This window comes from Acartia tonsa, chromosome 6, assembly GCF_053477335.1.
Source record: "Acartia tonsa isolate MP-2025a chromosome 6, ASM5347733v1, whole genome shotgun sequence".
Classification (NCBI taxonomy): Eukaryota; Metazoa; Arthropoda; class Copepoda; order Calanoida; family Acartiidae; genus Acartia; species Acartia tonsa.
Window position 1 is genome coordinate 13,386,817 of NC_137265.1, and position 26,106 is coordinate 13,412,922.

At 34.5% G+C, this 26,106-nt stretch overlaps 2 protein-coding genes across 2 annotated transcripts in view; one reads left to right on the forward strand and one right to left on the reverse strand.

Annotated features, from left to right (window-relative positions):
- Positions 1 to 26,106, forward strand: part of LOC145322973 (uncharacterized) — a 207,016-nt gene that overhangs the window by 124,909 nt on the left and 56,001 nt on the right. The gene's annotated exons all lie outside the window — the stretch shown is intronic.
- On the reverse strand, positions 6,002 to 11,449 carry LOC145323444 (uncharacterized). Its single transcript, XM_080165847.1, has 5 exons — positions 10,757 to 11,449; positions 10,328 to 10,395; positions 9,476 to 9,679; positions 6,254 to 7,754; positions 6,002 to 6,217 (listed from the first exon to the last, which is right to left on the reverse strand). The coding sequence occupies exons 1-5, from the start codon at positions 11,357 to 11,359 to the stop codon at positions 6,002 to 6,004; spliced, it is 2,592 nt and encodes an 863-aa protein (XP_080021973.1). The 5' UTR covers positions 11,360 to 11,449.

Here is a 26,106-nt window from a genome sequence, read left to right on the forward strand (position 1 = left end):
ATATGCGGCTCACTAAATTAAGTTCAAATGCATTTCGTGAAACTAGCCCTTTGGTTGTTTAATCTAATTTAAAGGGATGATATTAATTTATTTTTTATTGGCCTATCCCTGTATGCGTTGACTTTATGATATCTAAATCAGTCGGGGGTAGGGCCATCATGAAATTCATATTTTTTTAATGGAATATAGAATTAATTCTGCATTTATATTATTAAAATACGAGGAAAATTAGGAATAAAATTTAAATGAACTGAGCTGGATCTTTAAATCATTTTAGTGGCGAGCCAGATCGGGGTGAGCCAACTTTCCACCAATGAGAGCACAGCATTTTAAGAAATGCCGCGCTGTAATTGGCTGAAATTCGGCGCATCCCGATCTGGCTCACCACTAAAATGATTTAAAGATCCAGCTCTGTTTTACTGGTTTTGTCAGGGTTTCTTAAGGGATAAGACAAGGGACTGTAAGATAATGTACAATCCCCAATAATGATAAATAAAATTACCCCTCTTGTAGAATTAATTTGTTGGTTGAAAATTTTAAACACAGATAGCTACAGGTTACAATACAACTAAAGTACCCAAAGTTTTTGATCCCAAAAAAGTTTTGGATACTGTCTAAAGGCAATGGCAGGGAGAAAGGGAACATTAGACTGTAAACATGCGATAGCTAAAAAACGTTGGGGACTTTCATTTAATTTAATTTTTTTTTGTGCAAATGTACAATTTTTAAACTTTTTTCCAATAATTTACATAAGGGATAATTTTGTTTACTATAAATGAGGATATGCATCAACTTATAGTGCATTATCTTATCCATTAAGACTTTTACTATAAATCATTCCTTTCTTTAAAGTAAAAATAGCTTAAAACATGACTTCAAATAATATAATTGCCGTTTCTTTAAATCTTAAGGGGTATACTAACCACAAAAAAACTTATTGTAATAAGACTTTTTAAATGGACAGTTTTAAAGATATTAAAGAACACACAGACACACATTACTTCTATAGTATATAAATAGTATTGTTTTCAAACATAAAAAATGTTTCTAACAAAAACAAACAATTTATTTTCAAAGATATCAATTTGTTATAACAAGATTTTATAAATGAACAATTAAACGGATAATTTTTTTATAGTGAGGAATTTGAATGTATTAATGTTTAGTATTTCGGTTTTTATATTGTAAACCAGCGGCTGCACTACTAGCATCTAAGGACTCTTCATTAGAAGGGGTCAGCAGAGGGGGTAGAAAAATAGCCTTAAACCTCATCTCAAGCCTCCAAGCTTATATATTAAAAAGAATAGCCTAAACCATCCCAGAACCTATGTGGTTCTTCCATAAAAAAAGAGAACACATCAGTTTAGTGGTTATAGAAATCTTAAGCTTTAGACAAAATAACCTTGCTATTTTTAATAATAGGACAAATGTTCAAATTAATCAACAAATTAGACAAACAAACAATCTATTTTTTAAATTAGTAAGTTATTTTTGTAAGTCCGATTGAGTTACACTAACCCTTTAAGACAAAAATTTAGACTTGCTACCCTTATAACATTGTAACCTATTGTACTAGGATTTATCTAATTGATCATGTGTTGTTATTACTGCAAAATTATTCCCCATTGCTACAGGAATCCACGTTGACAGCAACCACTATAAATGTAGAACAACTACTACTAAGAGTAGCAGATTTTCCCCCAAATTAAAAGAACTTATTTCAAATTCCTCACTGGAACAAGTAATTTAATCTGGTAACAAAAAAGTCTATTATTTTATTTCACATGGACGGATAAAAAATTATTGGATGTTTCCATAAAAAAATCAAATTTTATAATTTACATAGTAATAAGATGTGCCTGTTTTAAACCAAGGCATTCCCTAATTGATAGCTATTGGTGTTTGTGCTCTAACGTTCTTTAGTTATACACACTTTTTTATGAAAGTTCTTACTTTCCGTGATGATGACTCGGTACAAGCCTTTCCCCAAATAGAATAATTGCAAGCATATGACTAACCTGTTTTTAATGTCTTTATTATGACGAGGTGTTAGACAACCTCGATTCAAACATAATTTACTATCCGACTTTTTATCAATAGCTACAATGCATGGACACCTTTCAAGAGTAATTACATGTGATATAACTTGGTTTTCCAACAATGTAGCGTAAAAGTATCTTGTAGTGTTTGGAGGATATTGGACTGTAAATTTTACTGGTACCCAAAGTTTGAGATAGAAATTTGTTAAATTTTGATCGGTTGGTTTATAACAGCAGGTCTATACTTTTCAAACAAGGGGCAATTTTGATATACTAAGAATTTGCTATTTCAAATCTAATTGAAGTTTTAAAATAAAATATAACAGTCTCTAAATCATAAAGTAATACGGACATTTATGTGTCGATTTTAATTGATTGAAGTTTGTGAAAAAGTATTTTTAGAATCTATCCCCATAAATTACTAGAGCGATTTCTCTTTGGAGGGTGTAGGTTCCCTATTTAAAATAGTTTTAAACCTTCCCTGCACCAATTAGAATCTTTACAGTAAAGGAGAGCCATATCAGTTCAACGGTTAGCAAGTTCTTTCCCTTTAAATATACAGACAAACACCATGTCACTTATTTTATTTCAACCCATAAAGCAAGAATAAGAAAATAGTGATAAAACATGTTAAAATCAAACAAAAACATTACTTTATAAAATTTTTTGAATAAATGTCTCCTTCTTTTAATCTTACATGAAATTATCATTATTAAAGTTGACAACATCATTTTAAAATTAATGTATTCAAACCAGGAGCGAGGGGAGGGGCCACTGGATTTTAAATTATATTAGTACGGTCCCAAAGTTATGTTCTACCCTTCGTTGGTTTAAAACTTTGGGGACTTTAAATCTTAATTGATCAATTTTATATACAATTTTGTTGATTATACTTAGAAATCTACATTAATTCATCGTCCGTTGTCTTTTCCTTTAAGATACCTGATTCAAACAAGCGCAATGATATCCATAAGTAAAAAAATATGAATATTTAATCTGATCTTTTGCATGACTTTCAACTTTTTGAAATTAAAGAGAATTTTTAAGTCTTGTGGCTAATTGATCCAATTAAGAGGGTCATTCACATTTGGTAGCATAAACCAATTATTTAATATCATGCTGTATGTGAGATCTTTCTGTACAAACACACAGACAGACATACATCCTGTTACTTTCATATAAAGATTTTTGTCTGTCATGGTCAAGATATATAGTTGCTATGGATATATTAAATATTTTTAAAAGGGTCAGAAGGAAAACTCTAAGAAAAGGGTATTTTTTTACAGTATGGAAAGTTACAAATTGTTGCCTAATATCAAGGGAAGAAGGGAGGGGACAATGAAAGGTAAATTACACTGGTACCCAAAGTTTTACAACCATGTTATCTTATTCGTAGCATCAAAAACTTTGGATACGAAAGAGGTCTTTTGTTCATTCTTTGGGATGCATATCAATGTATCGTCCATTGTCTTATCCCTTTAGATCTCTACTAAAACCTGATTTAAGTTTTAACAAATGACCAAATTTTGAGGAGCCTTATGGAAAAACAACCCTTGCCAGGGAGAGATATAAATATACAGAAAAATAAATCATATAGTTCCAGCTACTATGCCAGGGTTGCACTATGTGTTATGCAATGAACCACTAACAGGTGCAACGCCTTATTATCCACAGTTATGACTTCCAGACAAAGGTCAAGCAAATAAAAGTAGATAAGTAAATAGCCCTGCAGGCTAATTCTCCGCTAGGGTTAGGTTATCCACGTGGTAGGGTACTTCAACCTTTGTTTAATTATTCTTTTTTATTTACAGAAGTCTTTATTATTTTATTACCCATATCTATTTTAAGGATATACTTACTTATGTGTACAACAACGTTACCAAAGAACAGTAAATTGTTTCTCGTATTCATTCGAATCCGGTGGATAGGAACCGGTTCTCATCCATACGAAAAAACTATGTCTAGCATCGTATTATATCCAGTTTTCTACGAATATAGAAATGTACAATCATAAGATTAAAACTAGTTTTTTTAGCCCGTGCCTTCGGCATCTCGGGGCTAAAAAAACTGGTTTTATTCTTATAATTGTACATTCTATATCTGCGGAAAGCTGTTTATAATACGATACGAGAAATAACTTTTCTATAAGAGCTAGAAATAAATTAAATAGGACTTGTTTCATTACAGGAATCAATATTTTATAACTGCGCTACATGTCTGTCTGTCTGAAAGGTCTTTAAAATTTTTTAGAAAATCATTAGTCGTTTGTCTATCTACTTAAGTAGGGTGTAATGTGTCTGTCTATATGACAGTTTGCCTATATTGCCTATATCTTGTTTAGGGTCATTAAGCATTTTTTTCATTATTATTGCATAAATACTTATCGACCTTATTGTTAAAGCAACGCTAAAACTAGATCAGAAGTGTAGTACAACACAAAATAACTCCACAGACGAAAAAAGCTACACGTGTAGAAGTTATATCATTATTACTTTTTTGTGTGTTTTTCTGTGTGTGTGTGTGTTTCTGTGTGTTTGTCTGTGGGAATGTTGTGTTCACACGAGTTTTACGCATTCTGTGTAAAATCTGGTTACACACACTCACACACACACACACACAAAACCACTAAAAATGTATAGCAACAACAATGGATTTATTATTACTTGGATCTTACACCAGATTCTCATGCACTCCAATTAAGTGAAACGTGTAACTGGCTAAAAAAACGCCCCCCCCCCCCCCCCCGCCTTCCACCCCATTTATCCCATCTTTCCCTCATACTGGATAATCGAACTGACCAATAATTATGTCCATTTTAGTAACCTAAATTGACGAGAATTTATCCCCTGTCATAATATCCACGTATATTCTATATCCATTGCAACAACTTTATAATCGGTGGAGGTGGGATGTGATGTCAAATCTACAGACCTTTCTTCCCCCTCATATTAAAAAGAATATTTCAAACATATTCATTGAATGAAGATTAATTTATTGTCCATTGTCCTATCCATTATCCGTGGACCTACCCCTTCAGTAATATAGAGTGTTATTTCCTAAACTAAAGTAATAGGATGGTTGTCTGTAAGATCTTGGAAACAGCTAGACTGCAATTGTTAGAAAGATTTGCATGGTTATAAGGCAGTGATCTTAAGTGATGACGTATAGTAATAGCAAGAACAAACAGCTAAATATTCTTATAAAGTGTATTAATTCAATACAAGGTTAACATACAATAATAACATTAATATTAAGACAACTGTTCACTTTTATGTTCGTATCCTGTTGCAGAGCAATGACTTGCTCCGAAACCGTGGATACCAGAACTAAAAGCTAAACTATATAATACATGCATTGCTCTTAAGTCAGGAAGAAAGGGACTATACATCACATTTCTCCCTGGCTTTAACATGAACCTGGATTTCAAACTGTAATATTTCAGATTAAATATACAATAGGTTTTACATGTTATTTATCATAGATATTATAAGTAGCGTTGAACGCTTATTAAATAGATAATAGTTGATCTGGTATGACACCTGTCATATTTTTTTTGTTTTTTATATATTTTTATTCCAGATCTTTAAACACTTCATATACACATTTTTTTTAATTTATTTTGGTTCCTTAGAACTCTTTTTGTGTTTTTTTTATTTTCCTTTTTTCTTTATGTGTTTTTTTTTTTCTTTTTAATATTTTTTTTAAGAAAAAAACATTGATTAACATATAATCATTGAAAAATGCATTGATTAACACCTAATGCATTAATTACATAGTTATCATAAATACATGATATAAAAATAACATTGGTTAACATATAACCATCAGATTTAAGCATAGTATTATAGAGCATTAATATGAAACATGAATTTTAAACTTTTTCTGAGACTACTACTGCCTCAACAAATATTAAATACATAAAATAAAATAAAATATGAATTAATACACATAAACTATAATTATTACTTTCTTTTTCCAGATGATCTGCTCTTCTTGCCAGATTCTTCAATATCCATGGGCATGATAGCTTCCTCATCATTCACTCCAAGTTTTGCGGTCTCATCACACAAGCCGTCTTGAGACATCCTTGCCTCAGTATCACCAAGCATATGAAGACATCTTTCAAATCCGTTATTAACCGCAACCGAAATCGAGGTTGCAACGTTATCAACCTCCTCCTGATTATCCAAAATCTTTTGATGCTTACGACTAACCTCTTCTCCAAATTTATCAAGCATCATCAATATTCCAGGCGTGTGTTCCAACCTCATTTCCTCCCTCACTTGTTCATCAACACGCCATTGCTGATTTGACAATTCAAGGTCCAGACAAACAGGAATGTTCGGATTTAAGGGCTGATCCATCTGAACACAAACAGGATCCCCAAACCGAGTAACCAATTTGAAATCACCCTCGAACCACTCATTTACTTTGTGTTCAGGATTAAACTTCCACTCAATATTGGTTGTCAACAAACTTGTATAAACGTTTCCATCCAACTCCAGTTTGATTTCCTTCACTACATTCTCTAAAGTGGTATTTGGATCACATAACAATATCTGCTTGGCTAGAGTCGGACGAAGACGCTTGCAGCGCATCTGCATTTGCCAGGTCAAAACTCTGGAGTCTACTTTATCATTCATCAGACTACCTGCATATGTGGCACTCACCAGGTTATCAATTATGTCTCTTTGACCATCCAATCTAACATAACGTATCTCAGCAGGCATCTCTCCACTGGTGATTAGACTCACCGAATTCACGTTTATAATACGTGGAATGTAGATTGATAAGTTCATGTATTCATTCACCTGAATGGAGTCAATAAACACTTTAGCACTCAAATCCTGTTCAGACTTTCCATCAAGCCAATCTTTCTGTAACTCTAACAAAGTTGTGGATGGCATTTGCTTCAGAATAAAGCTTACTTTATTCACGACATCTTTCCAATGTGCCAGGAGCCGGATAGCTGACACAACCTGCGTCTTCAACCTCGGATCAACGCTATTACCCACCACCGTTCTTAACACCGTCTGAAGGCTCATTTTACCATCTGCAGGTATGACGTCAATTTTTGAAAGTTGAAGCCAATCCTCAAGTTCCCCCATATGTTTGATTATGGGTAACAATTCGCCCAACGTTTGACAGCTTTTTCTCTCATCTCCATCCAGGTATTCAATCTTAGCAAGCAATACCAAACTTGGTAAATTTTCGCAAACAAGCTTAGAGAGAAATAGGGTCGCACTCAATTTATTCAAACTAGTTGTCTCGTTCCATGACAACTTTTTATTTATAGCTTTAGAATGCTCACCAGCCGCCATCAGGTTGAGGTATCTTGAATTCTGGCTGGTAAAGATAGGGATCCTGTCCACAGGCCAGTCTATGGAGTGGATGCATCTCCCCATCTCCAACTGCACTGATAACATGTTTATCAAATTCAACTTAAACCTTGGTTCATTATCAATAAGACGAGCTAAATCTGCCAGTGGCATGTCCTCACTGCTCAAAAATATGTTCTTTGTCGCCCTGCCCACACTCAACGTGGGCAGCTCAACGCGCGACATTACCAACACCAGCCGGGATGCAGAGTTGCTGATCAATGCAGATACTGGTAGACCAGGTTTGACTTGATTTCCTTCATTGGCAGATTGTTTGTGGCGACCATCTTCTTCATTGCTCAATAACTTTTGATTCATTGTTGCCGCCGTAACCAAACTGCAAAAATACAATATAATTAAATTTCAGCATAAAAAATTTAAGATCTAGCATTAAATTCTGCCTCAGTAAATCTTTTTTTATGACACCATGAACAACAACAATACAACAATGCCAACATAGGAATTATACCTAACAACAACATTAACACAATCAAAACAAACTTGGCAAACAATGGTAATATATCCTTGAACAAATGTTCTAGACCAAACCAAGGACCTGTAACCTGTTCGAAAAATGACAACTTATGATCAACAAAATCCAATTTAGAAGCTTGTCCATTAAAATCCTCAAAATCCTCTAATCCCTGATATTTAATAGTCTTATTAAAGTCAGCAATAAACACCTTTTCATCGTTCAGAAAAATCTTTTGTCCCACGTGTTCTGATTTTTCATTGGCAATATGCAGAAGTTCGAGTCCCTGCCCCTGATTCCCAAGGAACAAATTAGCTGTCAACTTCAAAAATACCGGACTTTGCGAACAATTTAACAATTTTATATCCTCTACTGCTACAATCATTCTACTATATTCTTGTATTCCAACTGTTTCACCTTTATAATCCACCATTAAGTGTCCTACTGCACATCCATAATCCACACCTAACTTTACTGGAATTTCAACCGCTGTACACTTTTCATACTTAGCAATTTCTCCCAGGTATATAATTCTGAACCCATGATGCATCTGTACATTTGACCTAACTTCTGTTTGAGCACATCTAGAAATACTAAAAAGTTCCATCATCCTCTCGTTTCTTTCTCTACTAGCCAAAAACATAGCATTCAAATCAAATCTAGCTTCCTGTTTTAACAAATCCCCAAAATAACTTCTAACAGCCGCCTTCGGTTCCTCTAAAAACTTGATACCCTCTAATTCTGTTACAAAAATGTTGAAATCCAGATGCTGCAAAGTAAGTTTCTCTGTTCCCATAATTTTAACTAAAATATTCCTTTCCAAGTTAGAAACAAAAAGTTGTTCATTCCAAGTAGTTAAATTGAATGTATCTTGAAAAACTACCTTAAAATTACTGGCCGGTTTTCGTACTACATACGGAAAATATGGAGAAGTTGATGTTGCCCACAAATGATTATCTTCAAAATTCGCCACAATCGTCTTTTTATCATAATCCATAACAACATTTCCCTTGATCAAAACGGGTGTATTTTTTACTAAAATATGCAAAGTCCCAACAGCAAAACCTAAATTGAACCACATATTGTGCGCATATATTCCCAGTGTCTTGCATTGAATATTTTCACCACCAACATCCCAGAAAGGTGACAATGTTCCATTAACTGTGAAACTGTGAACTGTTGGCAAATCTATATTTACTTTAAAACTAATTCCATCATGCTGATACTTGCCAGAATGAAAAACCCTCCTACATTCGTCCATACTCAACTCTACCTGTTTTTCATGTGGCACGTCTAGTACGTGCACATGACTCGCGGTACCGCAAAACCAGCGCTCCAATTTTAGTCTAACCTCACAACTAATGGCTTCTGACAATATAAAATCGGTTTCTGCTAACCCCAACAATTCCACAGATCTGACCGGTTCCATCCTATCATGCAAACAGGCAGCTGATCTAAGTTCAACATTACTTATTTGAGAACAATCATAAGCTGCTAACCGTGGATCCTGTGACGTATACATACCACCAACAACAATCAAACAATAAACCTGCATCACAACAACAAATAACAAAATATCCAAGTACCTGACTCCTCTTTCATCCTTGGATTTTTTCACAGGTACTGGTCCAGCACGTCCACTCTTTGAACTACAAGCGTCCGGTGACCTCTTGCGCATACCACGATCTCCACGATCTCCACGATCTCCACGATCTCCACGATGTCTATCACCACCGCCGCTTCCTCTCTTGTCATCACGCTCTCTACGGTTCTCGTGGTAATCTCTTCTCCTGCAAATATTATACAAATTATTACAAATATTATTTTTTAATCAATTTTGCGAGGTTCCTAGTTACTACATCGGCTACTGAATAACGTTCTAATCTGTCCTTTTCTCTGTTTTGTCTATCCTCTTCTAATTTTTGTAATTGCACTTCATTTGTAGAACCTTTAGGACGACCCTTAACAGGAATAGTCTCAGACATTTTTTGCGATTTTGCATTATCTAACGATCTATCTAATTCATCCTCCTCAACATCTCTACCTCGTTTAACACTTCCCCTTCGTTGTTCCAAGTTTACAATTTTACTTTGCAATTTTGGAAAAGTGTCCTCTAAAATACTCATCCGAGACTCTAACTCTCTAGCAGATTCCATGTTAACATCCTCTACACCCAAACTGTTGTCTACTAAGCTATTATCAGAGGCATAATCCCCATGAAAAACACTATCCTTACTAATAGTAGAATATGTAGAGTCTAACTTAGTTTTGTCAGTCATATCATTTGAATCTACACTATCAGAAATATGAGTACTTTCCAAAGTATCACTAAGATCCTCAACTAAATCATCTAAATTTTCATTATTCTGAGATACATTTGACCTTTGCTGTGACAACCCAACACCCAAAAAAGATTTCTCCAAAAATTCTGGTGTTACCTGTCCATCCTTCCGCCTTCCAACCACCTCTGGACTAGCGCCACAACTATTCTCCTCTTCAGAAACGCCTGAACAAGTTAAATTTCTCAAAGTATTGGGAAAGTCATAGTTTACTTTCAAGGTATTATCCACAGAAAAACATTCATCTGTAATCACTAAGTCAATCTTTTCATCTGGAGTCAAGTCTAAAGTACTCTCAATAACATATATTTTATCTCTTGGTACAATTCTCACCCCTTTATCTTTCAATCTACACTTTTCAAGGGGTTGAACCTCGAATAAACTATCAGAAATTGCTTTTGTCACTAAACACGGACCCACCCATAACGAGCAGAGTTTACGAGCTACACCAATCGTTGTGACGTCATAAAAAATGTAACAATAGGAATTTATAGCTACCGGCCTACCTATCCTTTCTGTATTTTCTACCTGCAAATACTTCTCAGTTCTTTCTTGTCCAGTCCTCCAATTCTTGTCAAGGCACTCCAATAACTCTGAAAAATTCATATGTTTAATTTTCGAGCGTGTTAACGGGTCAAATGAGTCAAGTGGAAGCTTAGGGTTTCTTAGGAACATCTTAAAATATGGGGAACATCCTAACCTCCGATTGAAAGAAGTGTTCATACAAAATTGTGTAGCTTTAAGTTTATAAGCCCAATCTCCATCTTGAAAACGTAAATCAGTCTTAAGAAACGAATACACCGATTGGTTGTATCTTTCACTGTAATTCGAATTTGCTGATCTTGGAGGGATAAAAATTTGTTCAATTCCCAACCTTAAACAAACTTCCCTAAAAACTTTTGATTTGAAGCTTTGTGCATTGTCAGTCCTAATTCGCTCGCATAGTCCCCAAACAGAAAATAAATTAAATTTCAGACATTCAATAATTGTTTCAGCTTTAACATCCTCAATAGCAAACAACCACACATATCTAGTACAACTATCAACTACTATTAAAATGTGCTTACAAATGACTCCATTATATTCACACTCATTCAAAGGACCTAAAGCATCTATGGCCAACTCTGCCATAGCTTCCCCAGCCAAAGGAGAAAATTCTATATTATGATTATGTTTAGGTTTTTTACGTCTATTCAAACAAATGACACAATTTGCAACTGCCGCCGCTACATATTTAGCTACATAGGGCAAAATGAAGTGACGATTAATCCTGCTCAAAGTTTCCAAATAACCCCTATGCCCCGCTGTAACATCTGCATGAGCTAACAAGAAAACTTTATTGTACATTCCAATAGGTACCACTACCCGTTCAATAAATTGAAATTCTTTCTGAAGCCGCATAGGTGAAGTCAGGATAATTAAACCATCCTTATAACTCAGATGTTCAAAAAATCTTAATATTTGTTTACCACGATAAGGCATTTGAGACAATTCTCTGGACGTAGGTTTGACATTATTTACAATAAATTTCCTCACCTCAACTAAAACAGGATCCTTCTCCAGGCTACGACTAAACTCTCTCGCCTTCAATCTGGATGATATTTGACTGGCCGTCTCTGCTCCAATTCCTGCAATAAGACATAATTTAGGATCTTCCAATTGATATACAGTATCCAATATTAACTCTCCTTGTTCGTCTGTCGATAATTTAGATATCCTATCTTTACTATCCTTTAATGCAGTACGTGACAATATATCAACATTAGTATGCATCTTGCCCTGCCTATGTACAACCTCATAACTGAAGGTGGATAAAAAATTTATCCACCTTATGGTGAGACCAACAAAATATCCGTTCTGCCTCCAAGTAGATAGATGTTTCAGTGCAGCTGAATCAGTTCTCACGATAAACTTCTTGTGTCTCAAATAACATTCAAATCTTTCAACAGCATTTACTAATGCACATAATTCTCCTTTATGTGCTGCATAATTGGCTTCATGAGTTGAACAAACACGTGACCAACACGATATCATCTTCTCTTGTCCATTTTGTTTTTGACTTAACACCGCTGACATAGCTGTAGATGACCAATCTGTATCCAACACAAATGGTTCAGCCTCCATTCTCCAATCCGGGAACGATTTGCTTATTTCTTCACAGAACAATTCTCTAGTCTTTGTAAAAGCTTCCATACTTTTTTCATCCCATTCTATTTTACTACTGTTTCTAAATTTGTTCAATGGTGCTGTAATATCAGAAAAATTCTTGAAATATGAACCATAATAATTTATGAAACCAGTAAATCTTTGAATATCTTTACCTGTTTCAGGTACTGGCCAATTCTTAATCTTTTCAATATATGCTTGGTCCATAAATATGCCTTCTTCATTTATAATATGGCCCAGAAATTTCACTTCCTCTGCAAACAATGTACATTTTCCAAGATTAATCTTGAGGCCTGCTTCACAGAATGTTCGTAGTAGAATATTCAAATGTTCCAGATGTTCCTCCACATTCATACTATATATAAGAACATCGTCCAGGTAAACTAGGCAAAATGCCCTTAATTCAGGACTCAAATCCATTACTCTATCCATCAACTTTACAAAGGCACTCGGAGCATTGGTCAATCCAAACGGAAGCCTCTTGAAGCAATATTGCCGTCCATTAGAACAAAATGCTGTATATTTCCTGACAGATTCCTTCAAATGCATTGAATTGTATGCTGAAGTTAGGTCAATAGACGTAAAAATCTTCTTTCCTCCAAGTTTGTCAAACAGCTCACCAATGTTAGGCAAAGGGTAACAGATCTTCTCAGTTATCTCATTTAATGAGCGGTAGTCCAGGACAAAACGGACTTTCACCTCGTTAGTATTTCCAACTTTCTTCTTAACAGCAAAAATTCCAGAATTAAACGGTGAATTACATTCTTCTATCACATCTGTTTCCAACCATAAATCAATCTGTTCTTTTAGTTTCTCTGCATGATGAGGATTGAGCCTAATCATCCTATTCTTGAAAGGTTGAGCTCCAGGAACCAACTGAATATCATACTCCTCCAAAGTACAAGATCCAATATCCGTAGGATCAATCGATAATGCCTTGAAATTCTTTAAAAACAACCCAACTATCCTTCCTTTCAAAGAAACATTATCCTTTAAAAACGGAACTTTATCCAACTTCAATTTATCTTTAATAAAACGAATCTTCTTTAATGTTGTTGACACATCTTCTTTAACCCTGTTTTCTTGCAGCATTGCTATCTTCTCCGCCACAAACAAATTTCCAACCAAAGTACCAGCAGGAACAGATTTCTTAACAGTTTCAAAATTCGTGATTTTAGTCATAATTTTACCGTTCTTTCCCACCTCAGTAATTCCTTCGTTTATCAACAAGTTGTTTCGGCTACAGTAACCTTGTCTAGGAGCTATATAACACAACTGTCCTTCAGGCATATTTCCTTTAGTTGAAACTTCTACCACCACTGTACTCAATGCAGGAATTTCTATTCGATTTTTCAATGAACAAATCCATTTTTGGTCTTGTAACTCAGCTACATTAATCTCAGGTTTCTTAGTTCTTGCTTTCTCCATTTTCTCCAAAACTGTATGAACCAAATTCTTCACTACAATTTTCCGTTTAGCTACTAAATTCACACTGATTCCATGCATCTCAATCCTGTTGCCGTCTTTGGCAAATATCGTCTTCACGTTATTTTTGTTCAACCAATAACTGCCTAGGTTCATAGGTACAGTCATACCGGAAATAACAAAACAATCTTCTTGAAAACTGTGACCTCCAATCTGAAATTCAACATTCCGAACAACACCATCAATCTTGATGCTGGAACCCTGCACGCCTGTTGCTTTCGAATCCGTTTCTTCAATCACACAATCAAGCTTTCTAGCCAACACTTGAGATATCAGGCAGCCTCTTGCATTGCCGCTATCAATTAAAGTCAGGATTTCCATGCCACCAATCTTTGTTGGAACATAGACTTCAGCCGCTCCAGCCGCCATCTCAGAATCTTCATGAAACTTATAAAACAGCTATCTAACTCACACCAACAGTTATGAGGTTGTAACTATCCAATTGTCTATCAAATAACTATCTATCTGTCTACAAAAAATAACAAAAAAACTGAATAAAACAATTCACTCACCGACAATATTTCATCCACCAACAGAAAATATCTCCTAATCCACAATCAACAACAGAAATTCTCCGGCCAACAGAAACTCCCCAAACTGTTAATCCACAATCAGTAAACTTCTCTCCGACCAATCTAAAATATTACAAAATTTTAGATGCCAATTGATGGAAAATCACTGTACATAAGAATTAATATTGATATCAATATATATATAACAAATTTACAAGACTATTTTTCGAATAGCAATATATATAATGGTAATCAAATGGTAACAACATGAAATCATAACAACTCACCATCAAATAAATAATGATGACAGTATCTCCCAATCACCAACACAAAACACTCTTCTCAGCCAATCTAAAATTAATACAATGATTTTAGATGCCATAAATAAATGTTTCACTGAACCAATAACTTGTAACACAATAAAAGAAATTGTATTAAGAAATATGACATGATCAAACATTATCAATCACCAAGCAGATTAATCTTTCCAAATACCATAAGTTCAATTCATTGAAATTCAATAAAATATTACCTAACAAAACTATTATTGTCAGATTAAACTGAGATGTATAAAAGGTTTAAAAGTCGAAATTCAACTAACTATATATCTCAATACCTGAGAGCACTTTCTTGCGCAGCTTTGCTTCTCTGCGCAGCCCAACTTTCTGCGCATGGCGCGCTCCACTCATTTCAGCTACCTCTATACACCGCCCCATATTGCGCATACCAGCTCTGAGAGACAGTGCAAATTTCTTTGCAAATATGGTCACTCCCCCTTTCTCTCAAACAAAAGAGACAGCTCCCCCATATCTGCGCATACCAACTCTGAGAGGTAGTGCAATATTCGTTGCAAATATGTTCACTCCCCCTTTCTCTTCCAACAAAAGAGACAGCTCCACCATATTTGTGCATACCAGCTCCGAGAGACAGCCCCTCCCTTCCTTCATAGAAAGAGACTTCTCCACGATTATATCTAATGCATTATAACAATTTTGCTTCATGAAATTTTAAACTTCATTAAAAATTTTGCTGAATCAACATCACTAAATCGCAATATAATTGTTTTAAAATCGAATACTTTAAATCACAATAACTGACTCATCTTTAAAAACAATTTTCCACATTTCATCAAAATTTAATACTTTTCAAATATCTAATTTCATATTTTTATCAAATTTAATTCAATTTAAAATTCAATTTAATATTTTTCAATAGCAATTTTACAAAATTGTATTCCTAATTCGTTTTTCATTTTCACTTTTTTATTATTCTTATCTCTGTTAGACTCCACAACAGTCTGAAACAAAAATGAATTTTCCTAATTTCAACAAAACATAATCAAAAACTAAATTAATTATTTTGATTTCCATTATAACATAATCTCGTAATTTCATATAGGCTTATAAACAATATGTTATCTTATCATAATTCAAAATAAACCATCAAAATAAATTATCACAAAATTAGAGTCGCTTCGTTCACTCTTTATCATTAATTTTGTTTTGTTGTTGTTTATTTACAATGCGCATAAATCAAAACAATGCCGCGTAACAAGTAAAAATGGAATAAGGTTTTATGATTATAATACATTCAAAACATTAAAACCATAAAATGTCATCTATAATAGCATTATTCCATGCCTCGACTTCCGCTACAAGGTCTTCTTCATAATCGTTTGCCCCTAAACCATCGACATGCGCCACTTCCTTCGTATCCTCCCCTTCTTTCACCTCTCCTTCAATTTCACCAACCAATTTCTTTTTATCCAAACTATTTTCATTCTTTTTAAAACTCTTTTGCCCCGTCTTATAAGGAACAAAAGGCTTGTTTCCCCACCGCAAAAAGTATTTTCCTTTAGGATTAGGCAACTTTTTATCTCTAATATCAAAACAATCCCTCATCATGTGACCCTTTCTGTTACAATAATAACAAATAAATCCACCTTGAATTGCGCCAATTAAAGGAATAAGTTCAGCTGGTCCACCAAATTCATCAGCTAAATCAATTTCACATTGATTTATTTCAAATGACAAATTATCTTCATCACTAACCTGATCAATAGTTACAGGATTTGACTTGGAACCAACGCCACCAACCATCGTCTTAGCCAAAGCCATCTGGTTTGTTGTACATCCTCTAGCCATTGACCCTGAAATTTGATTAAATTGTAGCCCTTTAACAATCAATTGTGCTTTAACTATTAACTCTGTCCGAAACTTCGTTATCATTCGCACTTGTCCGTCACGTTCCAAATCCAATGCAAATTGACGCATCTGATTAGCCAAAAGTGGAGATAAAACCACATTACACACTTGAGAATAGAAATCCATAAACATATCATCAGTTGGTTTCGGATACGCACGTTTCCAGAAAGATAGTATCTTATCAAAAAATGCATCAATCTTATCATTCTCATGTTGCTTAACACTCAAATACGCATCTTTACACACATTTTTCATGTCGGGTGGTAAAAATGTCTCCCGCATCTTACACAAGTACCCCTTTAATGTTAATTGTCTATTCTCCATATCAGCAGGTTTTAGTGTATAACCACAAGCGGTTCTTACACCCACACATTTATCAAACAAAATTTCCTTACACACTTGATGGTTAGTCATATGATAACGTCTAGTAGTCATCCAAAATCTCTCCAAATAATCATCAAAGAAAATCACATCATCGTCAACTGCAAATTCAGGCGCATTTTTTCTGAACTGATCATCAAGTTTAGCACACGTCTCATTGTACCTATGCACATTCTCCTCCCCCTGCGAAACATACAGAGATCTATCTGGTACATAAACAAGAGATTTACACCAACTAACCTGCGAATCACTCAGTCCAGCTTCAAAAAAATTGAGCGTATTAAAATCCTCCGCATCAACCTCAGAAAGGGCTGGCCACCACATAAGAACTCCATTATAGATATTATCCACAGCATCAACTCTAGACAATTCCCAAAGTTTTATGATCTTATCTTCATTTCCCTGCATACCACCAAAAATAGGTCGAGAACCACCAGCAAACAATTTAGGCTTCTCTTCTGATCCTCCAAATCCTCCAGATCCACCAGCCGTCCTCTGCCACGGCATAGAGTTATTTAAACCATTCTGCTGGTTATTCGACCCATTCTGCTGGGTATTCTGCTGGTTATTCGACCCATTCTGCTGGGTATTCGAACCATTCTGCTGGTCATTCAAACTATTCTGCTGGGCAATCTTTTCAAGAATTCGCTGCTGGCCAGTCATAAACTCATTCTCAACGGTCACATCCTCAGTCTTGATATCATTATCAACACTAGGCTCCACCACCTTATTAAGACGATCTTCCAAATCGTCCATCCGAGTAGCCAGTCCAGTAACCGCAGCAACATTAGTATCAACATTATCCGTCAACTCTTGAATTTTCGTCTCCAGTGGCGCTATACGCCCACCCAACTCCGCCGCCACATTATCAATTCTAGTCCCAAGAGCATGGATCTCATTAACCAAATGCAAATCCTTCTCATCCTGAGACAACTTCCTCCACTCTTCAATGGTCAATCCCATCGTTCCAACACAAAAAAAACCTGAACAAACTAAAAAGAAAAGAAATAATACAATTAAAAGAAAATCTGAGCTATAGATTCGTACTACACTACTGCGCCAAAATGACGTATAGTAATAGCAAGAACAAACAGCTAAATATTCTTATAAAGTGTATTAATTCAATACAAGGTTAACATACAATAATAACATTAATATTAAGACAACTGTTCACTTTTATGTTCGTATCCTGTTGCAGAGCAATGACTTGCTCCGAAACCGTGGATACCAGAACTAAAAGCTAAACTATATAATACATGCATTGCTCTTAAGTCAGGAAGAAAGGGACTATACATCACAGTGATAAGACAATGAATGAAACAATGATATGTATCCTTAATAATGGTAAACAAAATTACCCCTTGTGTAGAATAAAATAGTTGGTTATAAAGATCCAACGAATGTGAGAACGCGTTTATAAAACTTTAGGTACAAGTATAATTTACACCCCAATGTCCCCTCCCTCCCTGTTTTTAAGTATACATTTCACTATTCCTAGCTATCCTTAGCAGGGTATATATAGCCAGAATTATCTATCTATCTATCCAGGTAGATAGAAAGATAGATAAATTGATTTCACACTGAGCCGATAATCGATTTTGGTCATTCTTATTTATTTTTAAATCTATACCATAACAAGGATGACAACATCCATAAAAGCGAAGCTATGTAACGGTATGACAGACGAACAGTAACTCGTGTAGAGTGTCAGAACAGAATATACAAACTATAAATATATAAGTTTTGACAAAATTATACGTAAATTTGTTACAAAACTTCTTAAATACAGAATACTGTTTAAGGACATACTGACATTTTTAAGACTTGATTATAGAGATGCTTCGCTTATAATAATGTATCTTGTTGATATCAGTACTCCAAAAATCAGACCAATCACATGATTACATCACATAGATAATTGTTGTTAAAAAAGTTAAAAATCAACATGTTTAAAATAGACGTACGGACATTCGGGTATCGATAATAAAGTTGCCACGCTTTCTAAATCGTACCCAACTACTACAGGAATCATCATGCAAAGTTTGAAAATTAAATTAACGAAAAAAGCTATATGTTACGGACGTATGGACCGACTTTAATTATAGAAAAGCTTCGCTTTTAAAAATGTGATATAGATTTGTCTCAAATTTATTTTTTTTATATAGGAATTTTATTTTTAAGATAGTTGTCCGTTAAATTTATCTTAGATTTCAAATATCCAAACCCAAATATCTTATAAGTATGACGTCAAAATGTTATTAAAGTCGATAACAAGTCAATAATGACCACTTTAAAAATGACGAACATTGTCAAATTTATCAAATTAAATAGAAGTGATCGTGGGTGATACAGGGTGGGCCACATAAATCCGGACTTTTTTTCACACGGCCATAGCACCAAAACTACTTGACCAATCAGGACGTTTGACCACACTATAAAAAGCTTGGGTCATTACCTTTTTGCCCATAAAAATTTTTGGAGGATGGAGGACGTGTACTCCGAGCTGGCAGCGCTTATGTTCAACATGGCAGATTCGAAATGAGCGCTAGTTTACCATAGATTTTCAATATGGGCCCACTAAATCTGATCTCAGCCTATCTGTAGCTGAGATAGACTTATGAAACTAGCTGGATATACTGTTAGATACTTAAAGAAGACACTAGAAAAGACTAGAGCGCTATATCCCATCTGGTTTGGCCGTAGTACTCCGGCAAAGTGAAACGTGGCAGATTTTAGGGTGTCAAAAATGTAAAAAATCTTGAAAATTTCTCGGTTCTCGACTACATGGGCCCATTTGGAACCTTAAAAATCGTATTAGACTATGTGTTACGATGATAACCATAGCTTAATCTTCATGCCATTTCCAAAAAGGTATAAAACGTTATTCTAGCTTAATTGTGGCCAAAATGAGAGCCGCCGTGTCGAATGGTAGCTTGAAAGATGGGTATATCTGGATCCTGCGGTTACTCACGTCCCTAAGGAGATGTGGCCTCCCAGCAGCCCCGATCTTCATACAATTGACTTATGGGCCTGGAGCGCCATTAAAGCACGAACCAATAGACGCGCCTATACCACAAAGACCTCCCTCATTGCCACTATCAAGGAGAACTTCGCCATCTTGGACAGGGACATGGTGACCAGGGTCGGGGGGCGGTTTGGGGGGCGGGTAAAGGCGGTGATGGAGACTGGCGGCGATTTTATTGAATAATTTAATAGTCATATACCTAGTTTACTTCCCAGTTTTTAAAATTCAATAAAATCTTTAAAATTGACGATTTTATGTTCATTTGTTTAAAAATAAGAAAAAGTCCGGATTTATCTGGCCCACCCTGTATATTATCGATATTTCTTTTTAGGCAGAGATCTTATAATATAAGACAATGGCCGATATATAAGTGTACTTCCCCAATGATGATACACAAAATTGCCCCTTCTGTAAATTACAATTAGTGGTTGAAACGTTTGGAAACTGAACTAAATGAACCAGTCAATCAAAATTAATAAAAAAAATTCCCAAAGATGTTAAGCCAACGAATATGGAAACGTTATTATAAAATCTTAAAGACTTAAAGACCAATTTTCCCTCCCTCCTTGCATTTTAGGGATAATATGTGACTTAAATGATGACCCTGAAAGTCGATCATTATAGGAACAAAGATGGCTATGTCTGACATAATATTGACATGAAGTTGCCAGAATGTGGACATAAATATAAATAATAAATATGTACTAAACCAAGGCGCGCCGATGACAACCTTCATAAGTAGCTAAGCACAAATTGTGTTTGGACATTGACAAACTTTCAAAGTAAGTTATATAGACCAGATATTCATCGTCACGAAACCTTTAAGCATAAAATATTTGTGTTTTGTAACATGACAGTCAGACCGACGAATCAAGTAATTAAAATAATTGTATTGGGAATCTTAAATAGTTATTTCTCGCATCGTATTATAAACGGCGTTTCTTCGGATATAGAATGCACAATTATAAGATTAAAACCAGGTTTTTTAGACCCGAGGTGCCGAAGGCACGGGCTAAAAAAACTGGTTTTAATCTTGTGATTGTACATTTTTATATTCGTAGAAAGCTGGATATAATACGACGCTAGACATTTTTTTTTCGTATGGATGAGAACCGGTTCCTATCCACCGGATTCGAATAAATACGAGAAAAAAATTCCAGTCGTCTATCTTAAATAGAAGCGGAGAAAGCTACAAAATTTCCTCTGCAGCATTACGGACAAACAATGTGGAAATAAAGAGTAGCTTCGCTACAATGAACGAGAAAAGTACATTGACAAACATACAAAAACGTCATACAATTTTAATAAGCTAATAATTGTTTAGTTTTTTTCCACAATAACGAATCAACTGTAAAAAAAAAAGGGGGGACGGATAATTTTTCTGAGAATAAATTTAGCTTCAATATAAAAATAATGCATTAGTTTATATAAAAAAAAACAATCATATTTTGTGATTTATTGGCAAATCGTGTTACAAGATTGCTTTTGTTCTTACTGCGATACTTATGTAAATAATTGTCCTGAGCTGGATCTTTAAATCATTTTAGTGGTGATCCAGATCGGGGTGAGCCAACTTTTCACCAATGAGAGCTCAGCATTTTATGAAATACCGCGCTGTGATTGACTGAAATTCGGCTCACCCAGATCTGGCTCACCACTAAAATGATTTAAAGATCCAGCTCTTGTTATATTTAAAATTACACCCCTTCCTTTACGAGATTTTATATAACATACAAACATATGATTCACTTGGGGAAGGAGGGAGCATTGGACTGTAAATTATATTGATCCCCAACGTTTAATAATTAACTCTAATTCGTTGGCGTAAAAACTTTTGGTACTTTTACTAGATTTTGATTGGTCGATCAACCAATAATTTTACTTTACAGTAGGGGTAACTTTGTTTATCATAATTGAGTCTGTATATCAATATTTCGTCTGTTGTCTTATACCTTAATTTCCCTGGATTTAATATTTATAATATAAATCTCACTTCCAAGTATAAAATTACGCCTAGACGTTCGTTTCCAAAACGCGCGAGCGGGGCAAAAGATACATTTTTTGGAAACATTTTTTTTTCATGGATCAACTGACCACCTCCCCCCCCCCCCCCTCCCCCTTTAAAAGTAATAGTTAAAGAAGGACGTTTATCTGATTATTACGTCAAATTGTGTCCAGCATTCAGTATTTCTTTTAGAAACCTATATCAACGTTAGTCTGAAAATTGGTTTAAATATTAAACACTGCCAGTTTTGATACAACCAATCAAGATATTATAAAAGTATCCAAAATTTTAAGTATTCATACAACTTTGGGTACTTGTATAAATTACAGTCCAATGCCCCCCCCCCCCCCACCCATGAATCATAGAGTTGCTACGCGAAGAAAAAAAAACAATAAGGTGGTTAAACATGTTTCCATTTAAAATGAAATGGTAAATACCAAAACATTTTTTTTGGTGTGTCTTTACCTTCGCTTAGGCATCACATTATAAATAGACCATAAAACCGTATATTATTACAGCCACTGAAACTCCACCCTTTCATATTTATTTATGGGGATCTTGGACAAAGTAGCTTCGGACAAAGTAGCTTCAGACAAAGTAGCTTCGACAAAGTAGCTTCAGGACAAAGTAGCTTCCGGACAAAATAGCCTCCTAAAGAAAGTAGCCTCCACTGTTAATAAACTGAACTGAACTGTAAATTATACCGGTACCCAAAGTGTTATAAAACTATATATTACTCGTTAAATTAAACACTGTGGGTACTATTATCAAATTTTCAATGGCTGTTTCAAACTATTAACGTCTAAACCTTTTCAACCAATAATTTAAATCTACAGAAGGATAATTTTATCTTTCATCATTGAAGATGTAAATCAATCGCCAATTGTCTTATCTCTGATAATTCCTGCGGAAATCAAGTCTCACCACTTTTTTTACAGTGCCTGTGGGTATAGTAATAAGATTCTGAAGTTTAAGGGATAAGACAATGGTCGATAAATTGTTATACATCTCCAATGATGACAGATTAAATTACCCCTTGTCTAGTTTTAAATCATTGTTTGAAAAGTTTGGACATTTATTGGTTGATAAAGTTCTCGAAAAAATTCAAGTCAACGAATAAGACAACGTGTTTACGAAACTTTGGGTACCAGAATAAAATTGCAGACCAATGTCCACTCCCTTCCTCCCTGGATTTTAATTCTGAATTTTGGATAATCAAAGAATAAGACAAAGCATTGTATAACGTGGTTCTTCCCTGTTAGATGAGGAACCCTTGTGTTGATATTTTATATTTATCATTTATGTCGATAATGTTACTTTTGCTTACATTAGTCATATCAATGTTGGACCACATGTCGACGTAAATACCATAAAATAAACTTTTTTTTTAAATATAGCGAAAAAATCGTCAAATATGACCAATTTTTACAATATCGACAAACACTTTTTGATATTGTATTGCCTTGTAATGGATTTATTATTACTTGAAACCTACATCAATAAAGAAAAATTGCAGATGGCTAAAATAGCGACCATCCATCCACCCCCTTTCCCCATTCCCTCCCCTATTACTGGATGATATCCATGTTAGCAACCTATATTGGCGACAATATAGGTTGCTATATTGGCGTTTAATTTCCTCTGTCATAATATACACGTATATTTTGTACTTATTGTATATTAGCAAATAACATCTTAACTAAAAGTCTACAATATGTCATAATGATGCCATCAAGCTTAACAGGATCAAAATAATTTAGTTCATTTATTATCACAGCACAATACCAGGCTTTTTAGCTTAACCTTCTACTGTCATGGTGCGATTTTAATCACTTTAAACCTGGCTTATTATGTGTAATATTCAGTTTTATTGTTTCCAACCAAATTTACTCAATTTTCCTCATATTATAAAACAATTAAAACTTCATTTAAAGTCGTGGTCTTAGTTTAAACAATTAAAATTTCCATAACAGCAAAAAAGTAAAAGTAAGCAATATAGGCTCTAAACATTTTTGTAGCGGCTGCGCCCTTAGCATCTAAAGGCTCTGCATTTACAGTTGGAGGTTGGGGGCAGAGAATTAATCACGACTTGAATTTAAATATAGCCTTAATCCTTCTTGGGACCTTAAATCTAAGATTCGGTTTGTGATATCCTAAAATACTAACCAAAAACCTTACCATTTTATATCTATAATATAAAGTAGAACGATGTCTGTCTGTCCGCCTGAAGCTTAAGATCTCAGTAACCACTGAACCGATTGGGCTCTACCTTTCAGAGAATATGCCAACTGTTCCTGAGATGGTTTTAAGCTATTTTCTTGGGGGGATGGGACACCCCCCCCCCCAAATGAAAAATCAGGTTGATCAAACATCTTGGTGCAAAGCCCCTAGAGGCTAGGGACGTATCCGCTAGTTATACATATAGGATTAACTAAGACAACTTTATTGAAAACTTTTAGAACGGTTTCGCTCAAAAGAGTAAGGAAGTCTTTGCTATCTACTTTAAGAAAATTTTTTTTAATTTTTCCTTTCATATGAAAGATTGTTAAAAAAATCTATTTAAACTTGATTCGTGAGAGGATATTTTTTTAGTGTATTTATATGTATCTTTTTTCATTGTATCTTAGATTTGAATTCATATTTTAAGAGCATACATTTATAGAATAAAACAAGAATGACTTTTTACATCGCAATATTCGTTTTTTTGTAATGCAGCATTTAATTTGTCTGTCTTTCTATTTGTGTTGTGTACGTTGTTTATTTCATACAATATAGTTTGTTTGTCTGTCTGTATGTTAGTTTGTCTGTTTGTTCGTCTACACATGTTATTTATCTTCTGTCTATCTGTCAGTATATTTGTCTGTCTGACCATACAATAAGTTGTTTTTTGTCTGTATGTCTATTGTCCATCCGTTTGTTAGTCAACTGAATGCCCGTCTGTCAGTTTGTCCATCTGTCCATCTATCAATATATATATTTGCATGTCTGTATACCTATCTGTCTGTGTGTTTGTCTGTCTGTCTATCAACCTGGTTGTCTATCTATGTTTTTATCTTTAGAGTGTAAATACATTAAATTAGTTTCTATATCTACAATATGTCCTTAAATATTACTAGCAGTAAATCATTAAGATGCTTTGCTCCCCATATGAAATACTATTCATTCTATAGATATAATATATCCTTTTATTATTCCACTTATGTATTATTAAACTAGCTTTACATTTTCAAAATTGCTTTTTTGTTGTTCCGTCTTGGGATAGGTTTTAACAAAAACTCAAAGTATCTTAAGTTCTTAACTCTCCTATAATGTAAAGTAGTAAGGTTTTCTTGCATAAAGCTAAAGATCTCCAAAATGGCAGGTTCGAATATTGATTATTTTTTGGGAAGGCTTAGAAATGTCTTGGGGTAGTTTTAGGTCATTGTCCTGACCTCCCCGACCCCGCCCTCTTCTAGAGGTTAGGGGTGAAGCAACTATTTGATAATTTTGTAGCCATTTAAAAAACTAGAGCTCTGTGTCCCTTTTAACCAGGGGAGAAATTAGATTAAAACCATCCTGACCCCCACGTGAAGCTTTCCTAAATTATAGAAAATAAGAAAAATATTTTTAATTTTACAAATATATTTTAATATTCGCGGAAAATTGTCAGTAAAACGATGCTATACATGATTTTTTAATATGGTTTAGAACCGGTTCTAATCCAGCGGATATTAATAGGTTTAGAAGTCATACTGGAAAATGTTTTACATGATATCAATCCCTGTTAGCCGAGGGTGGCCACCCGCTGACAACCTTTCAGATTCGAATTGAAGATGTTTGTTTTCTTTAATTGATTCTCTTCCAATCTTTTGTACAGAGTTTTATCATCAGGGAAGTAGGGGACATTGAGCTGTACATTATACTGGTACCCAAAGTTTTATTAACTCGTTTTCTTATTAATGAGATTAGTGAATTTTATCAAACAAATCAACTTTGGTTAATAATTACTAATTAATTTTTTTTATTATTATTAAGGATGTACATCAATTTATCGTTCATTGTCTTATCCCGTAAAATCCCTTTTTAAACAATAATTATAATTTTTGGAGTGAACTAATTAA

Bases quoted from the DNA above. Each gene is read 5' to 3' on its own strand.
- LOC145323444 (XM_080165847.1), bottom strand. From the start codon at position 11,359: ATGGCAGAGTTGGCCATAGATGCTTTAGGTCCTTTGAATGAGTGTGAA. The intron at 9,680-10,327 runs GTAACACCAGAA...TAATATTTGCAG, and splicing joins GAAGGCGGAAGGATGGACAG to GAGAAGAGATTACCACGAGA. The intron at 6,218-6,253 runs GTTAGTCGTAAG...TTGGATAATCAG, and splicing joins TTGATAAATTTGGAGAAGAG to GAGGAGGTTGATAACGTTGC.